The sequence below is a fragment of the Dendropsophus ebraccatus genome, chromosome 2, assembly GCF_027789765.1.
Source record: "Dendropsophus ebraccatus isolate aDenEbr1 chromosome 2, aDenEbr1.pat, whole genome shotgun sequence".
NCBI classification, from domain to species: Eukaryota; Metazoa; Chordata; class Amphibia; order Anura; family Hylidae; genus Dendropsophus; species Dendropsophus ebraccatus.
This window is the reverse complement of record NC_091455.1, coordinates 6,961,087-6,979,700: the sequence shown is the minus strand read 5'-3', so window position 1 is coordinate 6,979,700 and position 18,614 is coordinate 6,961,087. Positions and strand designations below refer to the sequence as shown.

The window sequence follows — 18,614 nt, the reverse complement described above, 5'->3', positions numbered from 1 at the left end:
ACCATCTACAGGTACCTCCTTTTACCCACTCCATTCTAGCCTATTCTTCCTAGAACAGGCTAGAATACGGACTCCAGCGGGAGGACCCTCCTTGTATCAACTGGGCAGGCCAGAGCACTAATACCTCCTTTTAATTATACTTCAAATATTGTATTTTATGAGAGTGTTTTTAATAAAAAAATTTAAAATAAAAGTTTTCATGCTTAAAAATAACATGATTTTAATGTCATTTAAAAAAAATAGGACCACCATCTACCAACTCCATTCTAGCCTGCTCTACATAGAACAGACTAGATCATGGACTCCAGAAGGAGGTACCTCCTTTTACCCACTCCATTCTAAAATACTCTACCCTAAAATAGGCTAGATTGCAGGACTCCAGGAGGAGGACCTCCTTTACCCACTCTATTCTAGCCTATTCTCCTAGAAGAGGCTAGAATTCTGACTCCAGAGGGAGGTACCTCCTTTTACCCACTCCATTCTAGCCTGCTCTATACAGAACAGGCTAGAATACGGACTCCACAGGGAGGACCTCCTTTTACCACTCCATTCTAGCCTGCTCTATACAGAACAGGCTAGAATACGGACTCCACAGGGAGGACCTCCTTTTACCACTCCATTCTAGTCTCAACCCTAGAAGATGCTGGGACCTAACGCTTCCGGCCAGTTGCTAGGTTACCGCGCTCCGGACCGGAAATAGTCTGTTGCCTATGACGTCACGTCCCGCCCCGCAGAGGCGGAGCCTGAGTGAGCGGGAGAATCTGAGGCGGATAGTGGCGTGTCCGTGCCGGTCTCCGGGTGAGAGGTACCGGGAACCGAGAGCCATCCCGGGAACAGACTGCAAGAGTCGGGGGTGAGTGTGATGGCCAGCAATACCCCGCCATTATACTGCTGTATGTATGCTCTCTATTACTCTCTGGTATCAGCCATGTCAAGCTGGGGGGGGGAGGTGACTGTAGGACAGGTATATACAATCTATTACTCTCTGGTATCAGCCATGTCAAGCTGGGGGGGGGGGGGTGTAGGACAGGTATGTACAATCTATTACTCTCTGGTATCAGCCATGTCAAGCTGGGGGGGGGGGGTGTAGGACAGGTATGTACAATCTATTACTCTCTGGTATCAGCCATGTCAGGCTGGGGGGGGGGGGCTGTGACTGTAGGACAGGTATATACAATCTATTACTCTCTGGTATCAGCCATGTCAGGCTGGGGGAGGGAGATGACTGTAGGACAGGTATATACAATCTATTACTCTCTGGTATCAGCCATGTCAGGCTGGGGGGGGGGGGCTGTGACTGTAGGACAGGTATATACAATCTATTACTCTCTGGTATCAGCCATGTCGGGCTGGGGGGAGGGAGATGACTGTAGGACAGGTATACACAATCTATTACTCTCTGGTATCAGCCATGTCAGGCTGGGGTGGGGGGGAGTGACTGTAGGACAGGTATATACAATCTATTACTCTCTGGTATCAGCCATGTCAGGCTGGGGGGAGGGAGATGACTGTAGGACAGGTATATACAATCTATTACTCTCTGGTATCAGCCATGTCAGGCTGGGGTGGGGGGGGAGGTGACTGTAGGACAGGTATGTACAATCTATTACTCTCTGGTATCAGCCATGTCAGGCTGGGGGGGGGGGGCTGTGACTGTAGGACAGGTATATACAATCTATTACTCTCTGGTATCAGCCATGTCAGGCTGGGGGGGGGAGGTGACTGTAGGACAGGTATATACAATGTATTACTCTCTGGTATCAGCCATGTCAGGCTGGGGGGGGGGGACTGTAGGACAGGTATACAATATCTATTACTCTCTGGTATCAGCCATGTCAGGCTGGGGGGGGGAGGAGGTGACTGTAGGACAGGTATATACAATCTATTACTCTCTGGTATCAGCCATGTCAGGCTGGGGGGGGGGGGGAGGTGACTGTAGGACAGGTATATACAATCTATTACTCTCTGGTAGGGCTGGGCGATTAATCGAATTAATTCGATTAATTCGCCAGAATTTGAGAATCGATTTGACTTTTTTGGAAAATCGGAAAATCGATTTTCCAAAAAATCATTGGATTTGGGCGCGCGGGCGGGCTGCTCGCATCCTCCAGCTACTGAAACAGCGTGAGGTGCGAGAGAGCAGTGGCCAGCAGCGTCCTATGTCCCCGCCCCCATAGCCGGACGTTGTACGCGCGCTTCCTCCCGGCCGCAAATGGAGGTCCCCGGAGGAGGCTGCAGATACTGAAGCATCGGGTGATCGCTGCGGGTGCTGGAGCTGTACAGCAGCGACACTATCACCCGTATGCTTCAGTATCTGCAGCCTCCTCCGGGGACCTCCATGTGCGGCCGGGAGGAAAGCGCGCGTATATGTCTGGCTATGGGGGCGGGAGGAGAGCGCAAGTGCCGGTGGTGTGCGCCCGCGCAGAGCGGGTACACCAGGTTTGTTCGCTCCTGCCCCGGTCTGCTCCATGCCCCTGCCGATCTGCCCTATTCTCCCCCCGATCTGCCCCATGCTCCCCCCAGTGTACCCCATATTTGCCCCCGCCAGTGTACCCCATGCTCTCCAGCCCAGTGTACCCCATGCCCTTCCCCCCCAGTCTGCCCCATGCTCTTAGCTATGTCCCTGACCCTCATCTTTACCTGTACTACTACTACACCCCTCATTTTTACCTGTACTACTACTACTGCACCCCTCATCTTTACCTGTACTACTACTACACCCCTCATCTTTACCTGTACTACTACTACTACTGCACCCCTCATCTGTACCTGTACTACTACTACACCAGGCTCATCTATACCTGTACCACTACTACACCCCTCATCTGTACCTGTACTACTACTACACCCCTCATCTGTACCTGTACTACTACTACACCCCTCATCTGTACCTGTACTACTACCACTACACCCCTCATCTGTACCTGCACTACTACTACACCCCTCATCTGTACCTGTACTACTACTACACCCCTCATCTGTTCCTGTACTACTACACCCCTCATCGTACCTGTACTACTACACCCCTCATCTATACCTGTACTACTACTACACCCCTCATCTTTACCTGTACTACTACTACACTCCTCATCTGTACTTGTACTACTGATAAGGTGAATTTTACCCTTTCATCCACTTTATTCCCAAGTGACTATGCCTGTCCAAATTGAATAGAGCTGAGTGCTAGCGATGAGTAGGATAACACCAGACACAGATAGTTGGTATAACCTCTCTCTCAGCCGAGATTTGAGTATATACTCCTCTTATTTAGTTTCACATTGATTATATGTTCCTTCATTATAGGCGGAGTTTCAAGTCAGAAAGAGTATACATGTAATACTGTGATTGGTTATTCCATAAATGGTTAGCTATGTCCTGTCCGGCGCAGTGAGCTGGTTAGTGGTTATTTATTAGACATTATCTTCTTCTTTTGTGTGTTCAGGGTGGTATCGTCTCAGGGGGGCTGCCAACATTCCAGCATGTCTCGTAGACCAATCTTGTCCAGCTAGAAGCGGTTCCAAAGCTGAAGGCATTTCAAGGAATACAATGTTTTTTCCAAAAGTATTAACCCTTCATGGTCACCTTCACAGGCCCCCCTAAAAACATTGTAATCTAACTATCCCTGAAGGTTCCCTAAGGTCCTATGAATATCCGAGGCCTCTGAGTGGGAAGGGAGTATAGGAGACTTCACCAGTTTGAGACGAGTTCCTCCTAATGAGTAACCCCCCTTTGTACCTGGACTTCTCAGTACCCTCAGATATTCTTACTAGTTATCCCTATGCCCTTAATTTGAATCTTGGTAGTGCACCGTAGTCTTCAAGGGGGGCAAGTGCCCTTCTTTGTTCATTGGCTTTTTTGGAATCGTCTGAGACTGGAACTCGGCATACATAGTTGGAGTTACTTCTTTAACATCCGGATGTTCCTTGAAGGCGCGTGGTTCTTTCTCCTGGGAAAATATCTATAACCATCAAGTTAGTTTCATCCCCTGATTTACCTCCAGCCTTTGATACAGTTCTTATAGTAAAGAGTTTATGGAGAAGTTAATAAGAATTGGACTTAATATCCGGTTGGTGTTAGTGGTTGGCTCATGGATAGATATCAGGGGGTTGTTGTGCCTGGAAGTGTCTGTAACATGGAGAATTTTACTAGATAAGTGTTTAAACAATGTGTCATCTCGGCAGTTCTGTGTCTGAAAAATAAAGGATCTGACAGTCTCTGACACTCTTAGAATGGGTCATCGCTGTAACCAGGTGGTAGATAAAGCTAACTGTACGTATAACCAGTAGAAGAAGGGAAAGCGTATTAATAAAAACTGAACACGAACAAGGGAGATAAGTTGGGGAAAGGCCAGAAACAACACAAGGAAATATACTTTTTATTAAAATAGAAGCAGATGCTTGAAACAGTTTTTCTATGTTTCTACCTATTAGAAGGAATAGAATGTGTAAGACTAAAAAGAAGTGGATATGTGCACGTTGGGTGTACAGTATACAATAATATACAGCTTAATTGCACCAAAACAAATCAAAGCTATTATCAATACCCAAGCCAATACATATATATATATATATATATATATATATATATATATATATATATATATATATATAATGAATACCTCTCCGGATTTTATCAAATCAACCAAACCTTATTGTCTTATCTCCTGTCCCGAAGACTTGTCCCTAATCTTGACTTTTTCACAAGGACTCTACCACTTCGGCATCATGTGGGTATAGGAAAGTCACAATAGCTAACTTTAAAAAGCTTTTGAAAATGGAAAGTTTAGATGTGAGCAAATCTCATCTCATGGCAAAAAAATAAAAAATTGATTGATACATAAACCAAATACAGCACAACAGATAAATGCAATAACATCTCTACAATGTGACCTACTATGTAACCACTAGATTCACTTATAAGAACCAATCAGTGAAGCTTCGTAATCTTTAGTATCGGATTCCCTTATAGTCCCATTACATATGTCCCATTATAAGTTACTGTACAATCTAGAAATCAGCATGTGAAGTATGTATAGTAAATGCATAAACCTGAAAACAGCAGCAGTGTGTAGATACCAGTAAGTGAGAATCACAGAGCTGTGCAGGAGGACAGTGACAGAAACCTTTATATACAGCAGTGTGAATGGCTGAGTGTGAGTGCAGACACATTATAGCAGGAATGGAAAAAACGGGACAAAGGGCTGACAGACTGCAGGGAGCATGAAGGAATGAGCAGGTGTGGGCACAGATTGAATTGATATGAAGTAACTGGGCGCTTACTGCCAATATAATATTTGGATCTTATTGAATTATCTCTTGTTTCACAAAGATCATCACATATTACACATAAAATAACTACTTTAGGAATAAAAACAAAGTATAAGCTATAAAATCATTCAAGGTTTGAAAAACCTTCTCTTATAATGAAAATCATATATCACATTATACTTTTGTAATGGTTAATAACATTGATACGGATCCTTTATCCTTAAACCTATCTTCTGACTGACAGGCCTCTTTAGACACTTGGACTCTTGGCCTCAGTTATATCGCTTCTTTTAAGGCCACTAGTATCACCTCAGACATTGGCTTTGTCGTCTCCCATAGTTTTGGCTGACCTGTAAAGAAGACACCAGTACAGACAAGGACATATCTATATAGGCCACCTGTGGCAGCTGGATGACGTCCACTTACATTCCCTGAAACAGGCAGGAAGATGACAGACTATGCAGACAGGTACTTTATGGTGTTACTTACAGTAGGTTATAACAGGTGTAGATAATACAGCCGTACATAACCCTCTCTGCTATATTTGTTGTCCCCTGGGCCGCCCAATGTGAGGATACTATACACCACATTACACATGGCTTCCTTCTGCTGGTTTTGTCAGATAACTTACAGTGGGATACAAGGCTGTCGGCACAGTTACTTACTGTCTGACGCCATCTTTACCCTGTACCTCCTCTCCATCCGCTGGTCTCTCAGCTTGTTGCTGATCGTCTCTGTAAAAGACTTAAAAACAAACAGATCCAAATCTCCTCCTCCACCTGTACACTATGTACGGTTACCTCAGGAAGAGACCGGAAACATCTCCCCATTCCCTTGTACGCTTTGTACGCGGTTACCTTGGGAATAGCACAGAAACCACAGCATCACCAGCTTCATCCATCATCCATCACCCTTTTGGCATCAGGGTTTGTCTGCGTGAACGTTGCGTCAGCCGCTCTATGGCAGCTTTTCTTCTTTGAACAGGGTTTTTTATTGGTAAGCCCAGGGACCAAACAAATCTCTCACTTGCCAACTAACCCATAATGGTGGGCTTCATATAGACCTCTGCACAGTCACCTCCAACCACCTTACATGTCTCAGTGATTGTCCTCACTTGCAGCTTATGGCAGGAGCGGTTTCTGCAGTGGAACGTCACGCTGCATGGCGGTCACCATATATCCTTGCGTCTTGTGTCATCCATCTTTGTAAAGTCTAAAATTATCTACAATGAAAACTTTTAAACTTTCATTAATATTTAGGCTTTCAATTACATTTTCTTTTTTTCACATTAAATAACAAAAACACAATAAACATCTTTAGTCCACAATAAAGTTTGTGCAGTTTTTCAAATTAATTAATTCCTCTCTTTCCCCCCTTTTCCATACTTGGCCTATAGGCATATAATAACATAGCCAAGTATAAAACTATACACCTTTAGTAACAACATTGGAAAACAGTAATAAAATCACTTCACAATATGAAGGTGTTTTAGGTAAATTACTCTATAAACTCTCAGGGTAGCTTCACACGGGCGGGCTCGCAGCGAGATTCTCGCTGCGAGCCCGGCAGGTCCTGGCAGTTCCCATAAACTACATACTTGCTGCGGACCGCAGCGAGTATGTAATTGTTCCGCGCTTAACTCCTTCTACTCCCGCCGGCTTCCCCGCTGTAAGCAGCATACATTACCTGTCCTTGCTGCACGGGTCCGGCGTCCTGCTCTCCCGTCCGGCCAATTAGTGTGTTGCCCAGCCGCAGCCACTGATTGGCCGGGCGGGAGAGCAGGACGCCGGACCCGTGCAGCAAGGACAGGTAATGTATGCTGCTTACAGCGGGGGAGCCGGCGGGAGTAGAAGGGGTTAAGCGCGGTACAATTACATACTCGCTGCGGTCCGCAGCAAGTATGTAGTTTATGGGAACTGACAGGACCTGCCGGGCTCGCAGCGAGAATCTCGCTGCGAGCCCGCCCGTGTGAAGCTACCCTCAGACTCTAAACTTAAAAGTTTACTTTAGTAAGTAATAACTTTTTCCTCATGGGCTTAGTGTATTATAATAGTTTGTTATAATCATCACAAACCTGTTATCCCTAAAAATAAAAATAATAAAACATGTTACACTCGGCTAGCCTCATATTAACCCTTTCCCCAGTGAAGTAACCTTGAAGGTTTGAAAAAGACAACAAATGCTGCGCTCTTATCTTACCAGACTGTAACCCCTGCAGGGCCGACACCCCCACAGTCTCCCTCCCAGATAACTGAGAAGAATGAAGGCTTCACAGCAGAATTGAAAAAGGGAACAAGAAAAAGCAGACACTGGGAAAATACTTAGAACTCAGTAGGAAAAACAAACCAATGTGCTTAGAACTTATTAGGATCGATATCTCTGGGAAAAACTTCTGCGCTTGATCTTTACCAATTATCACTTTCCTCCTGACATTCCTAGTAAACCTTGCTATGTCTCTCTGACTCCTACTGACACTTCCGTACAACAATCTTATAAACTTATGGGTGTAAAAGACCCCGCTCTTACAGACAGTACATAAACCTTTGTCTAACTTTCCTAACCATCACGTAATAACATTCATTTAGCTGAAGTAGAAAACAGTTGTTAATCTCTATGGGAGAGTCCTGTGCCCGCCCCCTCAGTGACACTAAGCAGTATGGGCATGGGGATTGGTAGGAGGGATGTTCGGGAGGGCGGATGACAAAAATGCCAGGAGTTAAAATGGCCACCGGACCAGAAGCAATAGCCGGATATGGGGGGCATTGGCTTAGGGCGTGGTAATAGGTGGTGTCATCTTAGGGGCTGTTTCTAAAGACACCTTTGTTCTCTAGAGGCGGGGGAACAGGGGCGATGGAATGTGATCTACCATTGTAACAGACATGATGGGAGTTAGAATCTTTTTTTTTTTTTTTTTTTTTTTTTTACACCACAAGTCCAGTAATCGACGCCATCTTAGGGTGGTGGCCCCCACCTGCGAGCCTTGTCTGATACACATACATAATATACTTATTATGAACACTTTTCCCCCCTCTGCTTGTGTGTATCAGCTTCTATAGTCCCCTGAGTGTCATGCATCTATACACTAAGGATGACCAACACTCCAACAAGGCCCTTAGCCCCCCCTGTACTTTGGGCAAGTGTAGATCAGCATCATGTTCTCATTGGGGGAGAATGTGAAGAGTCTCACAAACACAGCTATAAAACATCCAGCTGACAGGCAGCTCAGATAAGGAGTCTCCATAAACATTAGGCCAAGAACAATGGTGAATTGAAGGAATTCACACTTAATCCATGATGACTGCCTCAAGTTCCTATATACTACACTATATACTACACTATACATAGAGATTCATTGTGCTAATCGTTTAACTGATAAAACCACACACAGTACACAATCCACCCCTGGTTTTATCCATTGAACTATCTTTTATCTAACACATCATGTACAGTACAGTGTTCAGCATACCCCTATATACCTGCAGTTATCTTCTCAATGCAATAACATTACTACCACAAACACTACAACTTCTATTCTCTTCTAACTCGCAACAAGTGTTTTCCTTCTCTCCAGGCTTACCAGCTCGACTGGGTTTCCATTCCTTTCCAGACCAACTTTTGGCTTTAACAAGGACCGTAGGCTTTCCATCACACTACGGGTTTCTGCTTCCCGTCTGGGGCGAATGTGACCGGTTCCCTATCTGCTTTCGTGAAATCCGAAAACTAGGCCGCTCATGTGTCAGACTTCTCCTACGTGATTCAACTAGAGCTAATCTCCGGCTGTCTCACTAGGCGTATACCGGCGTATCCCGTGCGCTAACCTGTGTGCGATTTATCAACCCAGAGGGTCCCGCAAACTGTACAGGAAGCTTCTGACACCCAGGAAAAATACGGCAAAAATAAAAATCAACAGTGTTTAAAATCCGGTCACAATCGTCCCATCAGAGATTGGAGTACAGTAAGCTCCCTCTGAAGCTGAGCGACTGCAAAAAATAAACCCCCCCCCTACTTCCGCGTCACAACACCGGACGCCCGGTCGTCTCCTGTGTCAATCTTTTCCTCGTGACGTGACCGTAGCTAATCTAGCGATCGCACTCAGGAGGCGTATGCCCTGTGCAGTCCGACTAGCGAACTTTTCACAGTAAAGGGCCCATACAGAGCCCAAATATCGAACACAGCAAAAAAAACCTTCCGACAACCAAAAAACCGAGCTCAATACACAACAACAAAAAGAAAAAGGAAAAACAGTCGCACAACTTCAGAGGAAGAAAACTGCAAGCAGTCACAGGCTATAGTCAGTAGGTTACGGCTGTGTATATACAATATATATACACTAAAGGTTCTTAGAACAGTACAGCAAAGACACTTACTGGCCGTTCAGTATCCTCCAGAGATCAACACATACACCCCCAGCCTCAATCAGAACAGTCTGACACACGGATAAGCCACAGATTCAAAGAATCAGTAGACTTACCATGTTTCAATGGAGGTGATCAGTCTCCTATGTCAGACGGTCCTGTTTCCTCTGGTGAGTGGCAGGCGGTCGGTCTCTAGAGCTCAGTGTCCCCTCGAGTACTGTATCTCAGCAGTGCCTCCAACTGATAAGGTGAATTTTACCCTTTCATCCACTTTATTCCCAAGTGACTATGCCTGTCCAAATTGAATAGAGCTGAGTGCTAGCGATGAGTAGATAACACCAGACACAGATAGTTGGTATAACCTCTCTCTCAGCCGAGATTTGAGTATATACTCCTCTTTATTTAGTTTCACATTGATTATATGTTCCTTCATTATAGGCGGAGTTTCAAGTCAGAAAGAGTATACATGTAATACTGTGATTGGTTATTCCATAAATGGTTAGCTATGTCCTGTCCGGCGCAGTGAGCTGGTTAGTGGTTATTTATTAGACATTATCTTCTTCTTTTGTGTGTTCAGGGTGGTATCGTCTCAGGGGGGCTGCCAACATTCCAGCATGTCTCGTAGACCAATCTTGTCCAGCTAGAAGCGGTTCCAAAGCTGAAGGCATTTCAAGGAATACAATGTTTTTCCAAAAGTATTAACCCTTCATGGTCACCTTCACACTACTACTACTACACCCCTCATCTTTACCTGTACTACTACTACTACACCCCTCATCTGTACCTGTACTACTACTACACCCCTAATCTGTACCTGTACTACTACTACACCCCTCATCTTTACCTGTACTACTACTACACCCCTCATCTTTACCTGTACTACTACTACACCCCTCATCTTTACCTGTACTACTACCACACCCCTCATCTGTACCTGTACTACTACTACACCAGACTCATCTATACCTGTACTACTACTACAACACTCATCTATACCTGTACTACTACTACACCGCTCATCTATACCTGTACTACTACTACTACACTCCTCATCTGTACTACTACTACTACTACACTCCTCATCTGTACCTGTACTACTACACCCCTCATCTTTACCTGTACTACTACACCCCTCATCTTTACCTGTACTACTACTACACCCCTCATCTTTACCTGTACTACTACTACACCCCTCATCTTTACCTGTACTACTACAACTACAACCCTCATCTTTACCTGTACTACTACTACACCCCTCATCTTTACCTGTACTACTACTACTACACCCCTCATCTTTACCTGTACTACTACTACTACACCCCTCATCTTTACCTGTACTACTACTACACCCCTCATCTTTACATGTACTACTACTACTACACCCCTCATCTTTACCTGTACTACTACTACTACACCCCTCATCTTTACCTGTACTACTACTACACCCCTCATCTATACCTGTACTACTACCACACCCCTCATCTATACCTGTACTACTACCACACCCCTCATCTTTACCTGTACTACTACTACACCCCTCATCTGTACCTGTACTACTACCACACCCCTCATCTTTACCTGTACTACTACTACACCCCTCATCTGTACCTGTACTACTACTACACCCCTCATCTGTACCTGTACTACTACTACACCCCTCATCTGTACCTGTACTACTACTACACCCCTCATCTTTACCTGTACTACTACTACACCCCTCATCTTTACCTGTACTACTACTACTACACCCCTCATCTTTACCTGTACTACTACTACTACACCCCTCATCTGTACCTGTACTACTACTACTACACCCCTCATCTTTACCTGTACTACTACTACACCCCTCATCTGTACCTGTACTACTACTACTACACCCCTCATCTTTACCTGTACTACTACTACACTCCTCATCTGTTCCTGTACTACTACACCCCTCATCTTTACCTGTACTACTACTACACCCCTCATCTGTTCCTGTACTACTACTACTACACCCCTCATCTGTACCTGTACTACTACTACTACACCCCTCATCTGTACCTGTACTACTACTACTACACCCCTCATCTGTACCTGTACTACTACTACTACACCCCTCATCTTTACCTGTACTACTACTACTACACTCCTCATCTGTTCCTGTACTACTACACCCCTCATCTTTACCTGTACTACTACTACACTCCTCATCTGTTCCTGTACTACTACACCCCTCATCTTTACCTGTACTACTACTACACCCCTCATCTGTTCCTGTACTACTACACCCCTCATCTGTACCTGTACTACTACTACACTCCTCATCTGTACCTGTACTACTACTACACCCCTCATCTTTACCTGCACTACTACTACTGCGCCCCTCATCTGTTCCTGTACTACTACCACTACACCCCTCATCTGTACCACTACTACACCCCTCATCTTTACCTGTACTGCTAATCCCCTCATCTGTACTACTACTAATACACTAGTACATAGGGCACATATTTGGGAAAACTACTTATATGGGGCACACAATGGGCTTGTCTACTACATAGGGGCACGGGAGGAGCACTGTTACACTGGGAAGCAATATGGTTGTTGTCTCAAACGTCTATAAAATAGTTTCTGATGCTGCAGGGAGAAAAATGTCCTGTTTAGCAAAAAGAGAAAATATCGAGATTTAAATCGAGAATCGTCCAAAATTAAAAAAAAAAAATCGAGATTTTATTTTTTGGCCATATCGCCCAGCCCTACTCTCTGGTATCAGCCATGTCAGGCTGGGGGGGGGGGGGGGGGGGGGGGGGTAGGACAGGTATATACAATCTATTACTCTCTGGTATCAGCCATGTCAGGCTGGGGGGGGGGGGGGGTAGAACAGGTATATACACTCTATTACTCTCTGGTTTCAGCCATGTCAGGCTGGGAGGGGGGGAGGTGACTGTAGGACAGGTATATACAATCTATTACTCTCTGGTATCAGCCATGTCAGGCTGGGGGGGTGGGGTAGGACAGGTATATACAATCTACTACTCTCTGGTATCAGCCATGTCAGGCTCGGGGGGGGGGGTTAGAACAGGTATATACAATCTATTACTCTCTGGTTTCAGCCATGTCAGGCTGGGGGGGGGAGGTGACTGTAGGACAGGTATATACAATCTATTACTCTCTGGTATCAGCCATGTCAGGCTGGGAGGGGGGGAGGTGACTGTAGGACAGGTATATACAATCTATTACTCTCTGGTATCAGCCATGTCAGGCTGGGAGGGGGGGAGGTGACTGTAGGACAGGTATATACAATCTATTACTCTCTGGTATCAGCCATGTCAGGCTGGGGGGGTGGGGTAGGACAGGTATATACAATCTACTACTCTCTGGTATCAGCCATGTCAGGCTCGGGGGGGGGGGGTTAGAACAGGTATATACAATCTATTACTCTCTGGTTTCAGCCATGTCAGGCTGGGGGGGGGAGGTGACTGTAGGACAGGTATATACAATCTATTACTCTCTGGTATCAGCCATGTCAGGCTGGGAGGGGGGGAGGTGACTGTAGGACAGGTATATACAATCTATTACTCTCTGGTATCAGCCATGTCAGGCTGGGAGGGGGGGAGGTGACTGTAGGACAGGTATATACAATCTATTACTCTCTGGTATCAGCCATGTCAGGCTGGGGGGGGGTGACTGTAGGACAGGTATATACAATCTATTATTCTCTGGTATCAGCCATGTCAGGTGACTGTCGGACGGGTGGATAATAAATGATGTTATATCTTACAGGTTATAATGGTGGCTGAGGACGTTGTGCAGCAGCAGTCGGGGGACCCTCATCCGGTACGTTGTGTTCTTGTTCTCCCATGTTGTTCTCGTCTCATACAGGGCGGTCTGTCATGGTGTCCAGCGCTATAGCGGTGAGGAGATCTGTATTGTTGATGTCCTGTGTGATTAATCTGGTGTCTGCAGTGTGAACAGCGCCTGAACCGCCATCGGCTTAGAATCCTGATAGTTGGGCTCTTAATAGCCATAGGGTCCCATCCATCTGTTAATCTCCGGTGATCATTATATAGTGTTACATGCTGAGGGTCTCTCGTAGCATCTAGAAGGCTGAAATCACAGTTTTTATGTTAAATCAACTGGTATCAGAAAATTATACAGATCTGTAATTTACTTAAATAAAAAATCTCCAGTCTTCCAGTACTTATCAGCTGCTGTATGTCCTGCAGGAAGTGGTGTATTCTCTCCTGTCTGACACAGTGCTCTCTGCTGCCACCTCTGTCCATGTCAGGAACTGTCCAGAGCAGGAGAGGTTTTCTATGGGGATTTGCTGCTGCTCTGGACAGTTCCTGACATGGACAGAGGTGGCAGCAGAGAGCACTGTGTCAGACAGGAGAGAATACACCACTTCCTGCAGGACATACAGCAGCTGATAAGTACTGGACGACTGGAGATTTTTTTATTTAAGTAAATTACATATCTGTATAATTTCCATGTCCATTTGGAATAATTTTTTCCCTGAGCACCCCTTTAAGTTTTCTTTCTTATAGTAACTGATCAGTACTCTGCTACAGTCTGGTTACTGTTGGTAATTAATTTTCCTAATTTAAACATCTATATATGATATTTATTCCACAGCCCTCCCCATTACTGTACAGTAACTTATAATATCACATATTCTGCTGTTTCTGAATGTTCCATCTGTTTTACATGTTATTCAGAATAATAAATCATTATTTTTGGGGTGTGGAACCAATTGTCTGCATTTCTATGATTTCTTATGCTTTGGTTTAAGAGTGGATTTGGATTACAAGCGCCGTCCCGGAACGAATCATACTCCTAATCCAAAGCACCACTATATTATGTATGTATGTATGTGTGTATGTGTGTTTGTTTGTAAGAAAGTTCCATTGTCGGATAACATTACAATGAATGTATATGCACTGCTTCCGCTGATGTTCTTGTTGGGAACTGCAGGGCTGTCACTCCTCTATCCCCTGATCTGATCACTCAGTGCTGCCCACACAGCACTACTGATACAGAGCCCCCATCTAATAAGAGTATATAAGGGGGGGGGGGGGGTGCTGCTCCGCAGAGGTTGCCCTGCACTTTGCACTAGGCATAGCCAACCTGTCTACTGTAAGTTATGATACATACAAAACAACCATAACTTCATTAAAACAGTTTGTAAAAAGAAAAGAAAATCTCCAGAGTTCCCCTTTAAGTACGTTCTTCTGTGTTCTGTCTCTAGTCTCCCATGCTGGATTACCTATAGTGGAGTGCCTAGGGGAGATTTATCAAACATGATGTAAAATAGAACTGGCTCAGTCGCCCCTGGCAACCAATCAGATTCCACATTTCATTCCTCACAGACTCTTTCGAAAATGAGCGGTGGAATCTGATTGGTTGCCGTGGGACGACTGAGCCAGTGTCACTTTATACCATATTTCATGAATCTCCCCCTTTGTCTTGTGTGTTATAGATTCACAAACCTGTAAAAATAAACCGGACACGATGCGTGGTGGACAACGCTGGATCGGCAGCCGCTGACGGTCACAGGTAGGGGAGGGGGCCGGTGTATGAGGAATGGGGGGTCTTGGTGGCCCCTGCCAGGTTTAGTATCTTCTGACCACCTGTACATTTTTCCTGCTTAGTGTGGTATAACTTGTGTTCAGTCTCCTTATATTCCTATACCCCCATATGTATCCCCCTGCACTGCTGCTACATGTAGTTCTTCTCAGCATCCTGGCTTCTCTCTCAGCCCGTTGCTCATCCTTGTCATCCTGTTCTAGCCTGCACTACCACTCTGTAGCCAGCAGGTGGCAGATTGTTACTGTTGGATTGTATCTTCAGGAAAGGAAGGTTTAATGGAGATCAAAGCAGTGACCGTAACAAGGAAGATTCCGGCAAGCAGATCCAGTCACACAATGGGTGTGCAGAGGTGAGTAGTAAAGGGCTGCGGTGTCATGTGATCTAGGGGAGGAGTTACTGAGTTATAAGGTGGTTGAGCCATGTCAGTGCCGTATTGTCTGTCTATATAACACGTACAGTCTAGGATAGACAGAGGGAGCTGTATATAGATCTGGATACAGGACCTGCCTGTCTATCTCTGTGTATTATCTGTCTATATAACACATACAGTCTAGGATACGGGGATGAGCGAGCTGTGTATAGATCTGGATACCTGACCTGCCCGTCTATCTCTGTGTATTATCTGTCTATATAACACATACAGTCTAGGATACTGGGATGAGGGAGCTGTATATAGATGAGATGGGGGATACAGGACTTGCCTGTCTATCTCTGTATTATCTGTCTATATAACACACACAGTCTAGGATACGGGGATGAGGGAGCTGTATATAGATGGGCAGCTCCTGTATCCTCATCTCCATCGGTGTCCTGTAATGTTTTTTCCCTGTAGGTTGGAGAAGCTGCGTCCTCCATGAAGCTGATCCAGGAAGATGCAGTGTCCTGGTGAGACCGGGGTTCAGTGCAATATGTGATCAGTGTCTGATATTTGGGGCGGTGGCATCGGGGTTACACCCAGCCGGTCAGGTGGTAAGGGGGAGGAAATGATCAGCCCTGGTCTCCACCAAAACTACAACTCCCATCATGCTGATACAGAGCTGTAGTTATGAATGGTTATGGATACACCTTTGAGAACACCACTTTAGAGGTTATTCCTCCGCTGACCTAGGTCTCCATACATGTAATACCTTTCTCTGGTGGTGGGTTTACCCTCAGTATAAAGTGTATGGGGGTCTCTGGAGACTTCACCCACAGATGACACTTTCAGTAGATCAGCAAACACCCATCTCCCATATATTCATGCATCTTCTATGATAATGGGAGTGGTGAGCCGGCACCAGACAGCTCTGGCCACGGCTTAGCTCTCCCAGAACAATAGTCAGGTCATCCATTATACCCCACCCTTCTCTTCTGTAAGGTGACGCTGTACACCTTTTATAGATCCACTTACACAGCAGACCTGGTGGCCATTGTTAGGTCTCGGCTGCCATAATAACCCATCAGCATGCACAGACGCCATGTCCTGGGGCATCTAAGGGATTAAATGTCCCCTATGATTTGGGCTGTTACAGTAAGAGCTGGGATATTATCATACACCCGACCCCGGGTATTTACTTTAGAGCAGGGTGGTGTAGGATGAGACCCTGGTCTGTCCTCAGGATTAGGGGGTCACGGGTTGGGGATTATTAGACTTCATACTTCATACTTCTTTCTTCCTCTGTAGCCCCTCAGAGCTGTCTGTGGATCCCGGTCCTGACCCTCAATGTGCAGCAAAGGCTCAGAACACAGAGGAGTATGTATAAAGTGTGCGTCCCCTCCTCGGTATATGGGGTCATATATAGGGGTGGCGGCCAGAAACACTGGAAGTGTATGAAGCAGCCGGGGTGTGAGGTGTAAGTGTTTATTATGAGAGATTAGGCTCATCCCAGGGTGATGGGAGCCCATGCAGGTGATGGCGGACGTCACAGCACTGTATGGGCAGACATGACCCTGTGGTGTCTCCCTCCTAGGTGGCCAGTGACATCATCCCGTATAGACGAGAACAGCAACAGCCTGCAGGGGGAGGCAGAGAGCCGAAAAGAACAGTGTAATGATGGAGATCGGTGCGTGATTCATGCATTGCTGCAACAGGAGAGCACAGAGCATTGTCTACACTGGATATAATTGTATCACTCCTCAGCTGAGAGCAGGACTAGCTATGCACAATGTATCAGGCTGTAGAGCTCACAGAGCATTGTCTACACTGGAAACAGCTGAGAGCAGGACTAGCTATGCACAATGTATCAGGCTGTAGAGCTCACAGAGCATTGTCTACACTGGATACAGCTGAGAGCAGGACTAGCTATGTACAATGTATCAGTCTGGAGCTCACAGAGCATTGTCTACACTGGATATAATTGTATCACTCCTCAGCTGAGAGCAGGACTAACTATGTACAATGTATCAGGCTGTAGAGCTCACAGAGCATTGTCTACACTGGATATAATTGTATCACTCCTCAGCTGAGAGCAGGACTAGCTATGTACAATGTATCAGGCTGCAGAGCTCACAGAGCATTGTCTACACTGGATACAGCTGAGAGCAGGACTAGCTATGTACAATGTATCAGGCTGTAGAGCTCACAGAGCATTGTCTACACTGGAAACAGCTGAGAGCAGGACTAGCTATGTACTATGTATCAGTCTGGGGCTCACAGAGCATTGTCTACACTGGATACAGCTGAGAGCAGGACTAGCTATCTACAATGTATCAGACTGTAGAGCTTACAGAGCATTGTCTACACTGGATACAGCTGAGAACAGGACTAGCTATGTACAATGTATCGGGCTGTAGAGCTCACAGAGCATTGTCTACACTGGATACAGCTGAGAACAGGACTAGCTATGTACAATGTATCAGGGTGTAGAGCTCACAGAGCATTGTCTACACTGGATACAGAGCAGGACTAGCTATGTACAGTGTATCAGTCTGGAGCTCCCAGAGCATAGTCTACACTGGATACAGCGGAGAGCAGGACTAGCTATGTACAATGTATCAGGCTGCAGAGCTCACAGAGCATTGTCTACACTGGATACAGCTGAGAGCAGGACTAGCTATGTACAATGTATCAGGCTGTAGAGCTCACAGAGCATTGTCTACACTGGATACAGCTGAGAGCAGGACTAGCTATGTACAATGCATCAGTCTGTAGAGCTCACAGAGCATTGTCTACACTGGATACAGCTGAGAGCAGAGCTAGCTATGTACAATGTACCAGGCTGTAGAGCTCACAGAGCATTGTCTACACTGGATACAGCTGAGAGCAGGACTAGCTATGTACAATGTACCAGGCTGTAGAGCTCACAGAGCATTGTCTACACTGGATACAGCTGAGAGCAGGACTAGCTATGTACAATGTATCTGGGGTCCAGGCTGTAGAGCTCACAGAGCATTGTCTACACTGGATACAGCTGAGAGCAGAACTAGCTACATACAATGTATC

At 45.6% G+C, this 18,614-nt stretch overlaps 1 protein-coding gene across 1 annotated transcript in view; it reads left to right on the top strand.

Annotated features, from left to right (window-relative positions):
* Positions 1 to 720: 720 nt before the first annotated feature.
* Positions 721 to 18,614, top strand: part of TOP1MT (DNA topoisomerase I mitochondrial) — a 37,046-nt gene continuing 19,152 nt past the window's right edge. Inside the window, exons 1-3 of the mRNA XM_069956990.1 lie at positions 721 to 853; positions 13,388 to 13,441; positions 15,084 to 15,160. Of these exons, the coding sequence (XP_069813091.1) occupies positions 13,394 to 13,441; positions 15,084 to 15,160 (125 nt within the window). The 5' untranslated portion in view covers positions 721 to 853; positions 13,388 to 13,393. The remainder of the gene's footprint in view (positions 854 to 13,387; positions 13,442 to 15,083; positions 15,161 to 18,614) is intronic.